This window comes from Bufo bufo, chromosome 2 (assembly GCF_905171765.1).
Source record: "Bufo bufo chromosome 2, aBufBuf1.1, whole genome shotgun sequence".
Classification (NCBI taxonomy): Eukaryota; Metazoa; Chordata; class Amphibia; order Anura; family Bufonidae; genus Bufo; species Bufo bufo.
In genome coordinates this window covers 430,355,109-430,374,710 of record NC_053390.1, presented here as the reverse complement: position 1 = coordinate 430,374,710, position 19,602 = coordinate 430,355,109, and the positions used below count along the sequence as shown (strand labels likewise).

The 19,602-nt window shown below is 40.1% G+C and overlaps 1 protein-coding gene across 1 annotated transcript in view; it reads left to right on the top strand.

Annotated features, from left to right (window-relative positions):
* TRABD2A (TraB domain containing 2A) overlaps nt 1-19,602 on the top strand; it is an 81,029-nt gene that overhangs the window by 45,027 nt on the left and 16,400 nt on the right. Inside the window, exons 3-4 of the mRNA XM_040417400.1 lie at nt 15,419-15,565; nt 15,730-15,904. Coding sequence (XP_040273334.1) covers nt 15,419-15,565; nt 15,730-15,904 — 322 coding nt within the window. The remainder of the gene's footprint in view (nt 1-15,418; nt 15,566-15,729; nt 15,905-19,602) is intronic.

Below are 19,602 nucleotides of genomic sequence, written 5' to 3'. Positions count from 1 at the left end.
GCTAGAAATAGATTGTTACTGATATCGTTTTACACTAGGTCCACTTGCTAGCACTCAGGTACTGAATGTAATGTTTTCTTACTTATGATAAGCAATCCAATAAGGACGTTCTCCCTCATGGCAGGCAAACTCTCTGCTACATTATTAATGCAGGATGCTCTCCTGAAGATTTTCAGGTCCACTATGTCCATAGAGGCATGTGGTAAAGGACAATTAGGCGCCTTTAATCATCCGGCTGTGTCCAGGTACTTTTAAGTCTCTCCCGGTCACTGGTGCTTGTGAAGTCCATTGGCTAATCTCTACTAGACTTTCTCTATATTCATACATAGACTTACTTGTCCATGCTGTGCTGCTGTAAATACTTTGTCCTCTCTAGGCTTTATCAGGGCCCAGAAGGTGAAAAAGCAGCTACATTGTGGACTGGGCCTGTTCTTCTCCTCTATACAATTACTTCCTGTCTTCTCTCTCAACTCTACTTCAACTTCAACTCTCTTTATTAGCATACCCCAACTACTTATATAGATTATGCCAGCACCACCTAGGGGCGACTAGATGAAATAACACTGCCAGCCTGGTATTAGGAATTACAATACATTCAGAAATTAATTCAATACAGATGTAGAAATTTTAAGTGTCACCTTGTAGTGGGACACTGCACAGGGAAGAATGATGGATTTGACTGCAGGAAATCTCCTGAATCTGCTTTCTGTAGCACTTTGAAGATGTCCAAGCAGAAAAACGTAAAGACAAACTTTTCAGTGGCTGTCCTGTGGTCCCGGTATGGGGGAGGTATGTCCTGCTCTCAGGCAGCTGACCCCGCTTCAGCAGAGACATCTGCCTGTAATGATGAAGCAGAGAGGTGGCACAATTCTGGGCATATTACTGTGAGGGGACACAATTGGGCATATTACTTTGATGGGGGACAATCCTGGGCATATTACTATGAGAGAGCACAATCCTGGCCATATTACTGGGGGGGGGGCACATATCTGGGCATCACTACTGTGAGGGGGCACATATCTGGCCATAACATAAATACTGTGTGGGGGCATTTAGGGGACTGGCTGGGATTAGGTGTTTAGTTATGTTTTGGGTGGAGTTAGAGGCGTGGCCTAGTGCAGAAAAAGCTTGCACATAGTATCCCTCTTCCATCTTTTTAAAAGTTGGGAGGTTTGCATGTCTGTTTTGCTAAATGGTTTTATTCCCATGCAACAATGATTCTGGAGCATCTTTTCCTATATGTCTATGTTGTTCCATACGTCTATTATTCCTTTTAGAAGTTATTTTAATGAACCTATAGCTGGGTGTTACCAGGGGGGGTTGTGTCCCTGCAAAAAATCTTACACTGTTCAAAAGTGCTGTCGGTGTCAGACTGTGCAGTGGCACACCTCCAACTGTAAAACCCTGCGGCAGATGAATTAATAAACTTATAGTATCGATAGCTGAGGAACAGAACAACATAGAGTTCCATGAGAAGATGATCCAGAATTGTTAAAATACTATATGTGTGTATATATGTATATACAGTTAGGTCCATATATATTTGGACAGACACGAAATTTTTCTAATTTTAGTTCTGTACATTACCACAATGGATTTTGTACAAAACAATTCAGATGCAGCTGAAGTTCAGACTTTCAGCTTTAATTCAGTGGGTTGAACAAAATGATTGCATAAAAATGTGAGGAACTAAAGCATTTTTTAAACTCAATCCCTTCATTTCAGGGGCTCAAACATAATTGGACAAATTAAAAAATTGCAAATAAAGTGTTAATTTCTAATACTTAGTTGAAAACCCTTTGTTGGCAATGACTGCCTGAAGTCTTGAACTTATGGACATCACCAGACGCTGTGTTTCCTCCTTTTTAATGCTCTGCCAGGCCTTTACTGCAGCGGTTTTCAGTTGCTGTTTGTTTGTGGGGCTTTCTGTCTGAAGTTTAGTCTTTAACAAGTGAAATGCTCTATTGGGTTCAGATCAGGTGACTGACTTGGCCATTCAGGAATATTCCACTCCTTTGCTTTAATAAACTCCTGGGTTGCTTTGGCTTTATGTTTTGGGTCATTGTCCATCTGTATTATGAAACGGCGACCAATCAGTTAGGCTGCATTTGGCTGGATTTGAGCACACAGTATGTCTCTGAAAACCCCCAGAATTAATCTGATTGCTTCTGTCCTGTGTCACGTCATCAATAAACACTAGGGACCCAGTGTCAGTGGCAGCCATGCATGCCCAAGCCATCACACTGCCTCCACCGTGTTTTACAGATGATGTGGTATACTTTGGATCATAAGCTGTACCATGCCTTCGCCATACTTTTTTCTTTCTATCATTCTGGTAGAGGTTGATCTTGGTTTTATCTGTCCAAAGCATGTTCTTCCAGAAGTGTGCTGGTTTTTTAAGATGTTTTTTTTTAGCAAAGTCCAATCTAACCTTCTTATTCTTGAGGCTTATGAGTGGCTTGCACCATGCAGTGAACCCTCTGTATTTACTTTCATGCAATCTTCTTTTTATGGTAGATTTGGATATTGATAGCCTTTATCCTGGAGAGTGTTGTTCACTTGGTTGGCTGTTGTGAAGGGGTTTCTCTTCACTATGGTAATTATTCTGCGATCATCCACCACTGTTGTCTTCCATGGGCGTCCAGGTCTTTTTGCATTGTTGAGGTTACCAGTGCTTTCTTTCTCAGGATGTACCAAACTGTAGATTTTGCCATTCCTAATAGTATAGAAATTTTTTGGATGGGCTTTTTCTGTTTTCGCAGATGAAGGATGGCTTGTTTCACCTGCATGGAAAGCTCCTTTGACCGCATGTCAACTCCAGGCCTTTTATGTGCTTAATTGAGAATGAAATAATGAAGGAATTGCCCACAGCTGCCCATGAAACAGCATTTGAATGATTTGTCCAATTACTTTTGGTCCCTTTAAAACAGGATGCCACATGTAAAGGAGCTGAAACTCCTAAACCCTTCATCCAATTTTAATGTGGATACCCTCAAATGAAAGCTAAAAGTCTGGACTTTATGTCCACATCCATTATATAACTATAACTTGAATATGTTTTAGTAAACAGGTTTAAAAAAAAAATTGTCAGTGTCCAAATATATATGGACCTAACTGTACATATATATATATATATATATATATATATATATATATATATCAGACTCTAGAAATAGGGGGCCGGTGGAAAATATGCTGATGACTGGTTGCCTCTGAACCTGCCGTAGGACTACTCAGGTATCATGTTAGCAGTAATAATCCAGGTAGCAAAATGCCACGAACAAGTATTGATTTACCATGCTGGTAACTTTCACAACTACAAGTGTTTTGTCACTGTCCTCTCAGCAGACCTCACATGATCGATAAATGTAATTGTCAGCAAGATTTCACTTTGTGCTAAATAGCTAATGATATATCATGTTTAACCCCAGCTTGTGTTGTGCCTTAGTGACCAAGCATATTATTTTTTTCTTCTTCACATTCCAAGAACTATGTATGACATTTTTTTATTTTTCCATGTATGTAGCCGTATGAGGGCCTGTTTTTTTTGTGGCTTTTAATGGCACCATTGTGGGGTACACATAACTTAATAAACTTTTATCAACTGTTATTGGGGGGAGAGGTGGGGGAAAAAAACAGCAATACCACCACTGAGTTTTTATGTTATAAATTTTGCAGCATTCATTTTTAACCTCATGTTGATTGACAGGACCAGCCAATGCGCTCGTCCTCTGACTGGCCCTGTCTGCGTTTTAAATCTCGCGCCAGTCTTCAGTTGGCGCAGGCGCACTGAGTGGAGGCCGCTCGCTCGGCCGCTCCATCCTCAGTGCGCCTGCGCCGATGACGTCACATGTACACCCGGCGCAGGCGCACTGAGGGCCAGTCAGAGGACGAGCGCATTGGCTGGTCCTGTCAATCAACATGAGGAGGGGGCGTCATTATGAATGGAGGATGCGGCTGCTAGCAGCAGGTAGCCGCCCTACCTGCTGCTAGAGAGATAATTTGCATATTATAAAAGTCAGTTTTTTTATATAACTACTGAACCAAACTGAGTAATAGCCCTATATATTGAGAAATCGCAGCATAAGGATTTTAAGGAGACAAAAATATATAATGAGTTTAGTGGAGTGACAGAAGCCCTTTAATATTTAACCACAAGGGGACTTTAACAGGCAATCTTTTGATCACTTTTCCAATACCTTGTACTGCGGTACACAGTATGATACTATCTGTGATCTATTGACAGTCACTAGCAGAGAGCCAGAGAGGCACAGCCAGATGCACTGCTAAGACATCAGCACCCTGGGATCTCATTAGGAGACAGTGGGAGATCCTTCCCTCTAAACCTCTAAGATGCCGCTGTTGATATTGAACATTGCATGATCTAAGGGGTTAAAGGATGGAATGGTGCTTCTTAGAGCAGGAGTCTGGCCATCATATGACAGCCGAGCCATTGCTCTCCACTGCACAAGAGACCATAAAAAGGCAGCGGCCTATCCTAAGACCCATAAGTGACCGTCTTAAAAAGGCGTCTAGGTGGTCACTAATGGGTTAACCAAAGAAAGTTGCAGCAAATTAAAGAAAGCAAAGCTGAAGTAACTAGCAGATTGCAATAATAGCTCATTGATTCAAAAATGATGCAGTAAGTTTGGATATGCCATTCGTTTTACAAAATTACAACAATGTCACAATATCATCAAGGTCCCTTTAGGGTATTTGGCCGGGGAAAATACCGCAGCATGCTGCAGTATTTTCTCCGGCCAAAATTCCGGAACACTTGCCGGAATGCCGCATACGGCATTAATTCCCATTGAAATGTATTAATGCCGGATCTGGTACCAAGTGTTTAAAAATGCTAAAAAAATAAATACCGGAACCGTTTTTCCGGATGACACTGGAGAGACGGATTTGGAATTTCAATGCATTTGTCAGACGGATCTGCATCCAGATCTGTCTACAAATGATATCCGTTTGCATATGGATTTCCGGATCCGGCAGGCAGTTCCGGCGACGAAACTGCCTGCTGGATCTTTACAACGCAAGTGTGAAAGTAGCCTTACATGGGACGACTGTCAGGCCAATTATCAGTCAGGCCGACGATGTGCCTGGCAGCATGCAGCCAAGTCACATCCACCGGTGGCAATGGCCTCATGATTTTGCTCTAAGATTGTGCCAGCTGTATTCTTTTACAGGTCATTTATCAGGAATAAGCGTTCGCATGAACGTTCATTCTCGATAATCAGCATGACCATGTGTCAACCCATGTAAAAGGGCCTTAAGGTCACCTTTTCTATGCTTGTTGATGTGGACATTAGAATTGTTTCTGGGCAGCAGATCTTCTTGTATAATCTTCTGCCCAGAAACAATTAAACTGTGTGGGGATGAGCGTTCATCTCCATGTAAATTTAGCTTTCATCATCTCTGACAAGCAGGCAATTATTGAAAACAGTATGGTCGACCGCCATAATAAAAAATGTATTTCTAATGCCAGTTACCAGCTGTGGTGGAACTCATAAGTCATTACAAACTCCTCCTTCCAAGTCCTGATACTGGTCATGGCTAGTGTCAGGATGTTCTGTGTAGGTGACATGGACACTGCAAAATATTACTTCTCTGTTAGTTTTCTCCTCACTATTGCTCACACTCATCATTCCATCTTTTGAAAGATCCATCTGATCCGACAACCCGTAGACTTCCTTGCAGTCTTTTCCACATGGCTTCTATTCCAGAACCAGGCCCTCTTGGCTATTTTTGGAAGTCGCATATAACTGAATTGAGAAAGCTGTGCATGTGTGGCCACCTCTTCATTCAAAGCTGCCACAAGATAGGGGCCTGTTTTCGAGGTTCCAGAGGTGGGATAGTGGGCTGATTTTGTACTAGGGAATTATATGACTTCTGTAAAAGCCTAATATCATTCCCCTCCAGAGATTATATCAGCCTCTACTGTAGTTGCATGCACCTACAGAAGATATTAAACCAGGGGTGGCCAACCTTACAGACACAAAGAGCCAGAAAAAAAAACGTATGACTGCCACAAGCTATACATTTACACATAAGTATTACTGCAATTGAGTTTTCAAACATTCAAAAGTGTATTTAAACCACCTTTCCTACCTGTAGTGTAGACAGCTTTAGTGAGACTTCTGGCAAACTTTGTTTTTCACAATGTGTTTCAAATCTGGATTGTATTCAGTTGTTGCTACTCGAGGCAATTCTTTAAAGGTACATTCACACTAGCGTGAAAGTTTTTCGGTATTGAGTTCTGTCATAGGGGCTCAATACCGTAAAAAAACTAAACGCTTCAGTTTTGTCCCCATTCATAATCAATGGGGACAAAACTGAACTGGACGGAATACTCCAAAATATATTCCGTTCCGTTCAGTGGGTTTCCCAGACATGATGCGGTTTTCTTTCCGTCCTGGGATGCGGACCAAGAGGGATTCGTCATGACCCCCAATGCAAGTCAATGGGGACGGATCCGTTTTCTCTGGCACAATCTGCCACAATAGAAAATGGATCCGTCCCCTATTGACTTTCAATGGAGTTCATGATGGATCCGTCTTGGCAATGGTAAAGATAATACAACCAGATCCGTTCAAACAGATGCAGACAGTTGTATTATCAGTAATGGAAGCAATTTTGCTGGACCCTGTCGGATCCAGCAAAAACGCTAGTGTGAAAGTAGCCTAACATGTGTGTCAGTAAGAATCATCAGTAAGTCAGTAAGTAATCATCTCAATTTGAGTTGTTGCTTTATCTGTCACCAGAGGGGGTTTCAAACAAATTATGTGAGATGGTACTTTGGGGATTACTTACTATTAATGTGAGGCACATGGGGTCCAGTCCAAAAGCATGTACCCAGCCTGACATTAAAAATAAATGGCCCCCATCATGTTTAAAACATCGCAGTGGCAAGATTGGGGTTAATGAGTCACAATAACCCCAATCTTACTGGCTGCTGATACATATGTTTTTTGCCTGCCTCTATTTTGAGGCAGGCTACTCTTGCACTGTGTGGGGATGGGGTACCTGCTATGCTGGCTGCTCAGTGCACTAATACACAATGGAGGAGGAGGAGGTTGCTGCTGCTGCTGTTTGTCAAGCTCACTAGCTCAGACGGTGCAGCAGTTTATTCCCTCCCCTGTCCCTCCTCCTGCTTTAATTAGCCGTCCATTCATTGGGCTCAGCGGCAGCCGCGCCATGGGATGGGAGGGATTCCCTCGGGATTCCCTCCCTCCGTCCTTCTACACTGTCTTGCCAGAGAGAACATAGCGCGCGCCGAGCGCGGCACACACCATGTTCTCTTATAAGAGGAGATACTAGGCTGCGCAGCCTAGATAGTAAGAGCTGGACGGACCGTTCCCCTGCGAGCCGCAAATGAAGGAGCAAGGAGCCGTATGCGGCTCGCGAGCCACGGGTTGGACACCCCTGTATTAGACCATAAAGCTCATACAAGCCACTGAAGTTTGCAGGCACTGTTAATAGCTATATGCATGGCACTTCTATAATTTCTATGCATGGTTCTGTTACTGTATATATGCAGGAAGTTTGGTGCTGTTACCATATCGATATATTAAGCTTGATTTTGTTACTGTATCTATGTAGTTAGCATGGTTCTGGTATCAGATCTATATAATAAGCTTAGTACTATTAACATATCTATTTAGCAAGCCTGATTCTATTACCATATCTATGTAGTAAACTTTGTTCCATTACTGTAAAGATACAGTAAAGTTGGTTTCAATACTATATCTATGCAGTGAGCTTTGTTCTGTTATTGTATCTATGTAGTACAATTGGTCCTGATGCTGTATCTAGGCAGTGAGCTTGGGTCTGTCACTATATTTATAGAGTAAGCTTGGTTCTGTTGTTGTATATAGGCAGTGAGCTTGGGTCTGTCACTATATTTATAGAGTAAGCTTGGTTCTGTTGTTGTATATAGGCAGTGAGCTTGGGTCTGTCACTATATTTATAGAGTAAGCTTGATTCAGTTGTTGTATATAGGCAGTGAGCTTGGGTCTGTCACTATATTTATAGAGTAAGCTTGGTTCTGTTGTTGTATCTAGGCAGTGAGCTTGGGTCTGTCACTATATTTATAGAGTAAGCTTGGTTCTGTTGTTGTATATAGGCAGTGAGCTTGGGTCTGTCACTATATTTATAGAGTAAGCTTGGTTCTGTTGTTGTATCTAGGCAGTGAGCTTGGGTCTGTCACTATATTTATAGAGTAAGCTTGGTTCTGTTGTTGTATATAGGCAGTGAGCTTGGGTCTGTCACTATATTTATAGAGTAAGCTTGGTTCTGTTGTTGTATCTAGGCAGTGAGCTTGGGTCTGTCACTATATTTATAGAGTAAGCTTGGTTCTGTTGTATATAGGCAGTGAGCTTGGGTCTGTCACTATATTTATAGAGTAAGCTTGGTTCTGTTGTTGTATCTAGGCAGTGAGCTTGGGTCTGTCACTATATTTATAGAGTAAGCTTGGTTCTGTTGTTGTATCTAGGCAGTGAGCTTGGGTCTGTCACTATATTTATAGAGTAAGCTTGGTTCTGTTGTTGTATATAGGCAGTGAGCTTGGGTCTGTCACTATATTTATAGAGTAAGCTTGGTTCTGTTGTTGTATATAGGCAGTGAGCTTGGGTCTGTCACTATATTTATAGATTAAGCTTGGTTCTGTTGTTGTATCTAGGCAGTGAGCTTGGGTCTGTCACTATATTTATAGAGTAAGCTTGGTTCTGTTGTTGTATCTAGGCAGTGAGCTTGGGTCTGTCACTATATTTATAGAGTAAGCTTGGTTCTGTTGTTGTATATAGGCAGTGAGCTTGGGTCTGTCACTATATTTATAGAGTAAGCTTGGTTCTGTTGTTGTATATAGGCAGTGAGCTTGGGTCTGTCACTATATTTATAGAGTAAGCTTGGTTCTGTTGTTGTATATAGGCAGTGAGCTTGGGTCTGTCACTATATTTATAGAGTAAGCTTGGTTCTGTTGTTGTATCTAGGCAGTGAGCTTGGGTCTGTCACTATATTTATAGAGTAAGCTTGGTTCTGTTGTTGTATCTAGGCAGTGAGCTTGGGTCTGTCACTATATTTATAGAGTAAGCTTGGTTCTGTTGTTGTATCTAGGCAGTGAGCTTGGGTCTGTCACCATATTTATAGAGTAAGCTTGGTTCTGTTGTTGTATCTAGGCAGTGAGCTTGGGTCTGTCACTATATTTCTAGAGTAAGCTTGGTTCTGTTGTTGTATCTAGGCAGTGAGCTTGGGTCTGTCACTATATTTATAGAGTAAGCTTGGTTCTGTTGTTGTATATAGGCAGTGAGCTTGGGTCTGTCACTATATTTATAGAGTAAGCTTGGTTCTGTTGTTGTATCTAGGCAATGAGCTTAGTTCTGTTACCATATCTATATATTAAGCTTGGTTCTGTTACCATATCTAGGCAGTGAGTATGTATATGCTTCCCTCTGGCACTGTAGTAAACCTATGTATTTAGTGTACACTATATGATTAGGTATTCCTCTACTCCACTTTTATTTTCTTTTTTGAGATGAAGGTTTACTTTACATATTTATGGTAGATGTTTGGGTTGTGACCAAGAAAAGGAAAATTCACTACAGCATGCATTGCATGTTACTATTTTTCCATGAATTTATATGTAGGCTGGTGGGACTTGTGTGCCAGGGCTGCTTTTTAGTCCCAGTCAAGCCCTGATAGCCAACAATACTCTAATTTGTATGGGGACCTTTAAATGATCATGCAGCTTTTACTGTAATTTCACTAGGCATTGACTGTCATGGTTGCTTAGGTTTATTTGGTTAGATTGTTACATGGAAGCGGACTTTCATGCAATGACTGAGCCAAGAGTTCAGACCACGACAGGGTATTTGTCTAACTAGATATCCTTCAACCAGAAAGATAATAAAAATCTTTATTTATATGAGGCCAACATATTCCACAGCACTTTACAATCAGAAGGTTCATGTATAAACAAAATCATACATTACATAGCTACAGTCAATCAAGTCAACAATTAAAATAAGAGGAGCAAGGACCATGATCACAAGAGCTTAAAATCTATGAGTTCCAAGTCGCAAATTATTCATAGTATTAGACTATTCATATTTAACCATAGGACCTTTTGGACTCTCTCAGGCTTCAAGGACCAGTTGTTACTAAAAACTTTGGGACACATTTATTAAGACCAGCGTTTTAGACGTCGGTCTTAATAAAGCCCTAAGCTGGCGGTGGCTTCGCCGAAGTTATGAAGAGGCGCAGGCCTTTCCATAACTTCGGCGCATCCAGCGCCAGTCTAAATATAAGACCGCTTCCTAGCTGTAAAACAGGTGTAGAAAATTATGAAGGTCCCCTTCCCCACCCACACCTTGCCCACAATTTTAGACCTGGTGTGAGTATATTTCAGCATAGTAAATGACCCCCTTTATACCTCCTATCACTTCTCAATATAGTCATACATCTATAAGTGTCAGGGCTTGAAAATACAGTAAATGCTCACTATTACCAGTAACATGGAATAAAAAATTCCAAGGCGTGGGTTATATTTTACTAGATATTACACTGTGGTCCAAGCTTGTAGAGTATTGGCTTTTTGCCATTGCATATAAAGAATTATATTTTTGTGTTCCTGCAAAATTTCCTTGGACACATCTCTGCAGTTCTAAGACTATTAATTATTTGGCAAACAAATGAAATTATAAGTAAATGTCAGCCCAATTAACACAATAAGCTGGTACTGTTTTCTCTTGGAAGAGGCAAACTAATTAAAGCAATAAAATTATGCTAAACAAATTAAAGTGGGAGCTTTTATGAGTGAGGTTTTAGGGACAACAGCTTCATAAAATGGGAAACTCTTCTCTTTCTGTTTGAATATTACCATATTTAGCATAGAATAAAGAGGCTAGTTTACAAGTTGTTTAGAGCTTGAATAAATAATAGATTATACAACACTTTATAGCGCCAATGTACGGTATGTGATTTAATGCAACACAATGTAAATTCTACAAACAAAATGCAGAATTTCATTCGGAAACCAATATACTGAGTTAGTACTGATTTTCTAGCCAATACACTAACCCTATAACAAGCCTTTTGCATGGTATAGGCCCTGAATACTTTAAGCACACCGGGCAAATTCATTATGGACAAAAATGTCTATGTTCTTTTGTTATGTTTCATCATTGTCTTAATTCAAGGGCGTAGGTAGTCCAGAGCTTTACAAGACGAAAGCCGCACAAAAATGGACTGAATGTGTATATAAACCAATGACTATTACTTTTAATAGATGCTGTGTCTACAATGGTTCCTGCCACTTACACTGCCCATAGAAATGTGTCAGACGATAGTGCCACCATTATAAGTTCCTATGTAACCGTCTCTGCCAAATCTGGCAGCTGCTTAAGGTAGCTGGACAGTGATTCCTCCAGATAATCCCACATGCACGCCTGGCAGATTTCACAATGGGGATAGGGGAGTAAGAAACCGCCACTAGGGCAGAATAAAAGATTGGACATGATGAAATGTAACATGTCCTATTTTCTCTCCCCTGACCTCATCAGCACATCCCCCTCACACATAAGATAGTTAGTGTTCCCCTTACTGTATGTGTGTGTGAGGCCACCTTCAGGCTACCTGTATACAATGTGGATTACATGAGTTATTTACTGATGTGGAAAAACCATGGCATAATACAGAACCATCAAAGTATGTGAGATTAGACAAATCTCATGTACACTTTGCCTTTTAAATCCGTGTGCGGAGATTAACCTGCCATGTGGATTTAGAAATCCGCAGCATGTTAATTGTTTGTGCGTTTTTTGTGCAGATTTCACCCTTTGCAATGCAAGGGTGAGATCTGTGGCAACTCCACATCAAATCCGCAGCAAAAACCGTAAGTAATATATGCAGTTTATGTTGTGGGTAAAACCATGAAATCTGTCTTGATTTTCTGTTAGTAAACCTGCACTCGTTACAAAGGTTTATATAATGTTGGCAAGAAAGGTTTAAGCATCACCCAACATCTACTGCCAGGGGGGAGTAAAGAGTTCTTTAACGTGGCTAGTCTACATGAGATGAATATTGCCAGGGGAGAGTTGAGTCCTTTAAGGTGGCCTTCACTACAGTAAATAAATATCTGCAAGACTGGCAAAGGATTGTGTATTGGGGCAGCCTGAATGCTTCCATCAGGGGAAAGAAGGTTCAGGCATGTTGGATTTCAAGGAGGAAATATGGAAATACTGGCTAGATGAGGAGGAACTGATCTCTGAACATGTATGTCCAGCTTGTGACAGATCCAACAGTGGTGTAATTTAGGAATGTCTGGCGTAGATTTGATTATAACCCTTTGTAGCATTCATCGATCTGTGAGATAAGAGATGACATAGGTGCCCATACACCATTTACCTCCTTCCCATAAAGTTCTCAGTAGAAGCAATTGTCCTATTTTTCGACTTCCAAACAGAAGATATTAGTCTAAATAATAGAAATATTAATTAAGATTTCATTCACACATATGCTGCGGATCATATTTAGTAGTGTGTTAGGGAAGCTAGGTCTAAATCATTGCTTCAGGAATGTAATGAATGACCTTTGTAAAAACCTACAGATATAAACCTCAATACAAACAATATTGGGCACTCTCTGGTTATATTTCTCCAGCTGTCATGTTCCCTCTGCAAAGACAGTTAGCTCAAGAGGGTGGGAGAAGAAGAAGGCTCCATCAGACACTGGATTCTTTTTTAAGACAAAAGACCCCCTGCCTTGCACTTTTATCCACATGGGATCAAAGAGACAATCTGCATATGAAAGGCTTATAGTATTATGCAACTTAAATTAGCCAATCGCCACCCCGCCAGCTTTGAGGCCTTCACAACAAAAAGCACTCACATCTGTTCAATCAATTGCCCTATGTTCTCTGTTTGCCATTCTTAACTTTGCTTGTCAAATCAAATCAGTTTATCGGATTATGCCTCTGAAAACCACACTCCCAGCTTAGTTCTGCAACCAGAAGAAATTTGATAACATATTGGTTAAACTTTGACTTGTCTGCCTTTTTATTGATTTTATTGAAGAACAGAAAATTCTGTTTCATGACCCCCTAATGGTATACATCTAAATTTTATACAATTTTTATGTTCAGTCTATTTTTTGTGAAAACATTTTTTATAAAAACAAAAAGTCTACAGAAAAACAGTAAGTAATCCAACATAATCCACAAATCATAAACCACCACAAATCAGTATATAAAGTATTATAGCCAGGGCAAGGGCTTATGAATATGGTAAAACCATGCATATGGACCTTGTATTACAGTACACTTAGGGTTATATTACACGGGCCGATGACGGACCAATAACTAGCACCAATGGATGATAAACTAATGACGAAAAAGTCAATTCATGCTAATTTAAATGGCCTTAGACACACCCTGATGCAAAGTGAAAGGAGGAAGAACGATCGTGATTATGATTGTTTGTCCCCCATTCACTTTGTATATTGTCGGCAGCATGTTCCCTATTTAAACAGGGTAATGTGCTGGCAAAAAACAAAGATTCTTGGTCCAACATGAAAAAATGCAGTCACTTAACGAACAAACGTTTGCTTATTTATCGGGTGATCACCGGCATCTTTAAATGGGTCAGTTATCGGGAACGAGCATCCAAAGAAATGTTCATCCTCAATAATTAGCCCGATTCACAGCCTGTGTAAAAAGGAATCTTAGGTACTCCATGTGGCACTGTGTGGTGCCGCTGTGAGCAGTGTAATCTCTCCACTAGAAGCAACATATGAAGTAAAGATACGTGTTTCTTTCACATGGATGTGCATTATAGGCCCAGAACAGGACATGGGCAATGTATTATGTAATACAGTCATGTGAAAAAATATTTTACATTGCATTGAAAGGATTGGAATTAAATAAAAAAAATCTAATTACTTATTGTAGGATTTAAAGTATACCTCTCATTTCAGTTTATTTATAATATTGCATAGCGACAAGTATGATTAACACACTTTATTTGGGGAAAGTGTTTATTTTTGCTAGAAAACTGTGTATTAAGAGTCTTCTTAGTAACCATCTAAATGAGCATTGCTAACGAGAATCTGGATTCAGCACCTACTGAATACTATGTGTAATATACTAAGGCAGGCTTCTCAGCCTGCCTCTTATCTCACTAGCATTGCTAGTGCAAGTTTTATAGCTATTGGAATACAACAAAAAAAATTGCTTGTTCACTAAGGCCCAAAACAGGCTGGTATTAAAGGTTGAATCTTGATATAAATATAACTCATCTTATAGAAGTATATACATAAGTGTTTTAACATGCCCCAGCTATTTTTCTGTATTAGCTTTTTCATCTAGCCTGCTCTTTTCTCTCCTTGGATATTGTTTTCTGAATTTTTGTGGTACTGTATATTTAAAATAAATTGTGATATTGATTATGAATTGCTTTAGTTGTTTTTTGATCGTACTCTCAGTTGAGTATTTATGAGATCAGATTGTGATCCATTTTTAATTGAGGAGTATATTTTAAGTTGTTTATGGTCACTAACAGGTTAATGAAAGGAGAGAGAGGGAGGTAAACAGAAAAGAGTGAAAACAGGAGAAGGATGCAGGATAAAAAAGGCATAAAGGAGGGGAGAACAAGAAAAGTAGAGAGGAGACATCATCAAGGCACAAAGAAAGAATATCTTATAACACTTTTATCAAAGCATCTTGATGTAAATATATGACACATCAATGATAATGTAGAGAAAACTAAAAGGGGTTGTCTCACTTCAGCAAATTGCATTTATTATGTAGACAAGGCATTTACTAATGTATTGTGATCACTTTATCCACTATTCATTTCCAGGGGTTAAGGTCACCACTGCAGCACTGGTACGAGGAGGCTGGGATGGGAGTTGCCGCACATGTGTGCCCATGCACTCTCACACAGTCCCAGCCACCAGACAGTTTGACCCTTTTCCTATAGTGTGCAAGCACAACCACCACTGCTGGATTACAGGGTGGTTGTAACCCCTGGAAACGAGCAGTGTATAATGTGATTGAAAAATTAATAAAGCCAGCAAAGGATGCAATATGGACAGTCACAATACATTAGTAAGTGCCTTGTATTCACTTTCTCTACATGATAAATTCCCTTTGCTGAAGTGAGACAACCCCTTTATTCCAATATTAGAGTTGCAAATATATGCAGATTCATGAGAGTTTGTGCCAGTATAAATATGTTCTTTCATCATCCCAACAAGGCTATGGTTTTGACTTTCTGATTTGTCCTTGATAATGGTAGATCATAAAGTTTTACCTTTATAAGGATACATTTCTTCTCAATAGAATAAAGACCTATATACATCTTGACTTCACAGATCATAATATCTTCCATTATATTAACTTTTCATTTCATTTATTTTGTAGGTTATATTTGCCCTAAACCAAACTCTCTCGCAGCAGGAGAGCCTTCGTGCTGGAGGTCTACAAGCTCCATACACCACCGAGGACCTCATCAAACATTACAACTGTGGAGACCTGAACGCCATAATATTCAACCATGATTCTTCACAAGTACGTATGCACATTATGGAGTCTGGCAGTGATAAATATAGGATTTTCTTCTACTATACATTAAATACTGAATTTTCCAATGACAAAGCAGGAAGGGAGATTCATTTCTGTTTCTATCTGTTGTCCAATGGATATAACAGGGAATTGCAATTCTGCTATTTCAGGTGCCTAATTTTATAAATGCCACACTCCCACCACATGAACAAACAACTGCACAAGAGATCGATAGCTATTTTCGGCAAGAGCTAATCTACAAAAGAAACGAACGTATGGGGAAGAGAGTGAAAGATCTATTAGAAGAGTTTCCGCAAAAGAGCTTTTTCTTTGCTTTTGGTGCAGGTAAGGATAGCACCAGTTTAGACTTCATGAGCCTGTGGGCTCAAAAACTAACATCATGCAGTACAAAAGTAATAGAGACATGGCCAACAATCCATGCAGAAAACTACTTTTATCGGACAAAGTCAAGTATAATACAACTAAGGGTGTATTCACACTGTGTTTAAAGTGTTTGCTTTGCATATGTGCTGTGAAAGCTCCTAGCACCTAGGCTAAACATGTCCATAAGGTCCTATTCAGTCGATAGATGCCAAGAGTGTTCTTTTGGCATCTAATATACATTGTTATGCCTTTTTTTAACTGTGGAATAGGAGAGTAGACTATGTAGACTATGCTATTCCATGCATCCGGTAAAAAACAACAACTATTCTTTGTGGTATATGTGTACATGATATATTGTGTGTGTATGTATATATATACAGTACAGGCCAAAAGTTTGGACACACCTTCTCATTCAAAGAGTTTTCTTTATTTTCATGACTATGAAAATTGTAGATTCACACTGAAGGCATCAAAAGCTATGAATTAACACATGTGGAATTATATACATAACAAACAAGTGTGAAACAACTGTAAAGTAGCCACCTTTTGCTTTGATTACTGCTTTGCACACTCTTGGCATTCTCTTGATGAGCTTCAAGAGGTAGTCCCCTGAAATGGTTTTCACTTCACAGGTGTGCCCTGTCAAGTTTAATAAGTGGGATTTATTGCCTTATAAATGGGGTTGGGACCATCAGTTGCGTTGAGGAGAAGTCAGGTGGATACACAGCTGATAGTCCTACTGAATAGACTGTTAGAATTTGTATTATGGCAAGAAAAAAGCAGCTAAGTAAAGAAAAACGAGTGGCCATCATTACTTTAAGAAATGAAGGTCAGTCAGTCAGCCGAAAAATTGGGAAAACTTTGAAAGTAAGGGCTATTTGACCATGAAGGAGAGTGATGGGGTGCTGCGCCAGATGACCTGGCCTCCACAGTCACCGGACCTGAACCCAATCGAGATGGTTTGGGGTGAGCTGGACCGCAGAGTGAAGGCAAAAGGGCCAACAAGTGCTAAGCATCTCTGGGAACTCCTTCAAGACTGTTGGAAGACCATTTCAGGGGACTACCTCTTGAAGCTCATCAAGAAAATGCCAAGAGTGTGCAAAGCAGTAATCAAAGCAAAAGGTGGCTACTTTGAAGAACCTAGAATATGACATATTTTCACTTGTTTGTTATGTATATCATTCCACATGTGTTAATTCATAGTTTTGATGCCTTCATAGTTATGAAAATAAAGAAAACTCTTTGAATGAGAAGGTGTGTCCAAACTTTTGGTCTGTACTGTATATATACAGTATATACACACCCCATATTTTTGGGGGAGAATACTAATGAGCTCTTCCATTATGTAAGCGCTCATTAGTACAGGAGGAAGCGGTGAATGCCGCGCTCCCCTGGCTCTGTACTTAACACTTCCTGGTCTTCCTCGGCCGCTTGCAGTGCTGTGACTGCACACAGTGTGAGGACGTCGGCGCTCTGTGATCTCACTCTGTACGCATCAGGTCACAGCATAGCGCGCAGCAGGAAGGACACAAAAGAGAGCTGTATGACAGGGGCGGCAGCATCCAGAGCAGGAGGATTTTTTTTTCTTCTCTGAGCATGGGGGTCTGAATGGAGGTCATTCACATTGGGTCTCTGATCTGAGGTCTGAATAGGGGCTCTTATTTACATTGTAGCTCTGATCTGAGGTCTGATTGTGGTTTTTCACGTTGGGGGTCTGATCTGAGGTCTGATTGGGGTCTTATTAACAGTGGGGGTCTGAGCTGAGGTCTGATAGGGGGTCTTATTAACATTGAGGATCTGATTGGGGCTCTGAGCTTAGGTCAAATGAAAAAAAATTTTTTTCTTATTTTCCTCCTCGATAACCTAGGTGCATCTAATGGGCACAGTAGTGCTTAAAAGTTTGCGAGCCCTTGAGAATTGTATACATTTAAATATATATATATATATATATATATGAATTGTCTATATTTCTGCATAAATCTGACCTAAGACTATGATCCAATATCACATGTTTATGAGTGGAAATAGTATGAATGTATACCATGCATACCATGTATAAAATTAAAGTCATGTATATTCAGAACATGGTCTTGTTACCAGTGGGGTACCTCAGGGATCTGTTCTGGGACCCATATTGTTTAATATCTTTATCAGCAAAATTGCAGAAGGCCTCGATGGTAAGGTGTGCCTTTTTGCTGATGACACAAAGTTTTGTAACAGGGTTGATGTTCCTGGAGGGATACACCAAATGGAAAAGGATTTAGGAAAACTAGAGGAATGGTCAAAAATCTGGCAACTAAAATTTAATGTTGATAAGTGCAAGATAATGCACTTGGGGCGTAAAAACCCAAGAGCAGAACATACAATCAGTGATACAGTCCTAACCTCAGTATCTGAGGAAAGGGATTTAGGGGTCATTATTTCAGAAGACTTAAAGGTAGGCAGACAATGTCATAGAGCAGCAGGAAATGCTAGCAGAATGCTTGGGTGTATAGGGAGAGGAATTACCAGTAGAAAGAGGGAGGTGCTCATGCCGCTCTACAGAGCACTAGTGAGACCTCATTTGGAGTATTGTGCGCAGTACTGGAGGCCATATCTCCAGAAGGATATTGATACTTTGGAGAGAGTTCACAGAAGAGCTACTAAACTAGTACATGGATTGCAGGATAAAATTTACCAGGAAAAATTAAAGGACCTTAACATGTATAGCTTGGAAGAAAGATGAGACAGAGGGGATATGATAGAAACATTTAAATACATAAAGGGAATCAGCAAGGTAAAAGAGCAGAGAATATTTAAAAGAAGAAAAACTGCTACAAGAGGACATAGTTTTAAATTAGAGGGGCAAAGGTTTAAAAGTAATATCAGGAAGTATTACTTTACTGAGAGAGTAGTGGATGCATGGAATAGCCTTCCTGCAGAAGTGGTAGCTGCAAATACAGTGAAGGAGTTTAAGCATGCATGGGATAGGCATAAGGCCATCCTTCATATAAGATAGGGCCAGGGGCTATCCATAGTATTCAGTATATTGGGCAGACTAGATGGGCCAAATGGTTCTTATCTGCCGACACATTCTATGTTTCTATGTGTTTTCAATCAAATGGGGTGACATCAGATGTGAGTGGGCGAAGTATTTTATTTAAAGAACAAGGATCTATCAAAGTCTGATCTTCACAACAGAAGTGTATCATGGCACAAAAAAAAAATTCTTAGGACTTCAGAAAAAAAGTTGATGCAAGCCTATAATCCACAGAAGATCTGTGGTTAGTTCTCCAAGAACTAACCACAGATAACCACAGATCTTCTGTGGATGTAGGCTTGCTCAAATTCTTCTGTCTCTTCATGTAATCCCAAACATATTTGATGATTTTCAGATCAGGGCTTTGTGGGGGCCACATCATTACTTCCAGGACTCTTTGTTCTTCTTTACACAGAAAATAGTTCTGTATGACATTGGCTGTATGTTTGGGGTTGCTTTCCTACTGCAGAATAAATTAAAATTTAAAAGGGTTTTCCAAGATTTTAATACTGATGACCTATCCTCTGGAATAGGTATCTGTTTAGTAGGAGTTTGACACCCGGGAACCCGCCAATCAGCTGTTTGAGAAGGCACTGGCGCTCCTGTGAGCATTGAGAAGGCACTGGCGCTCCTGTGAGCA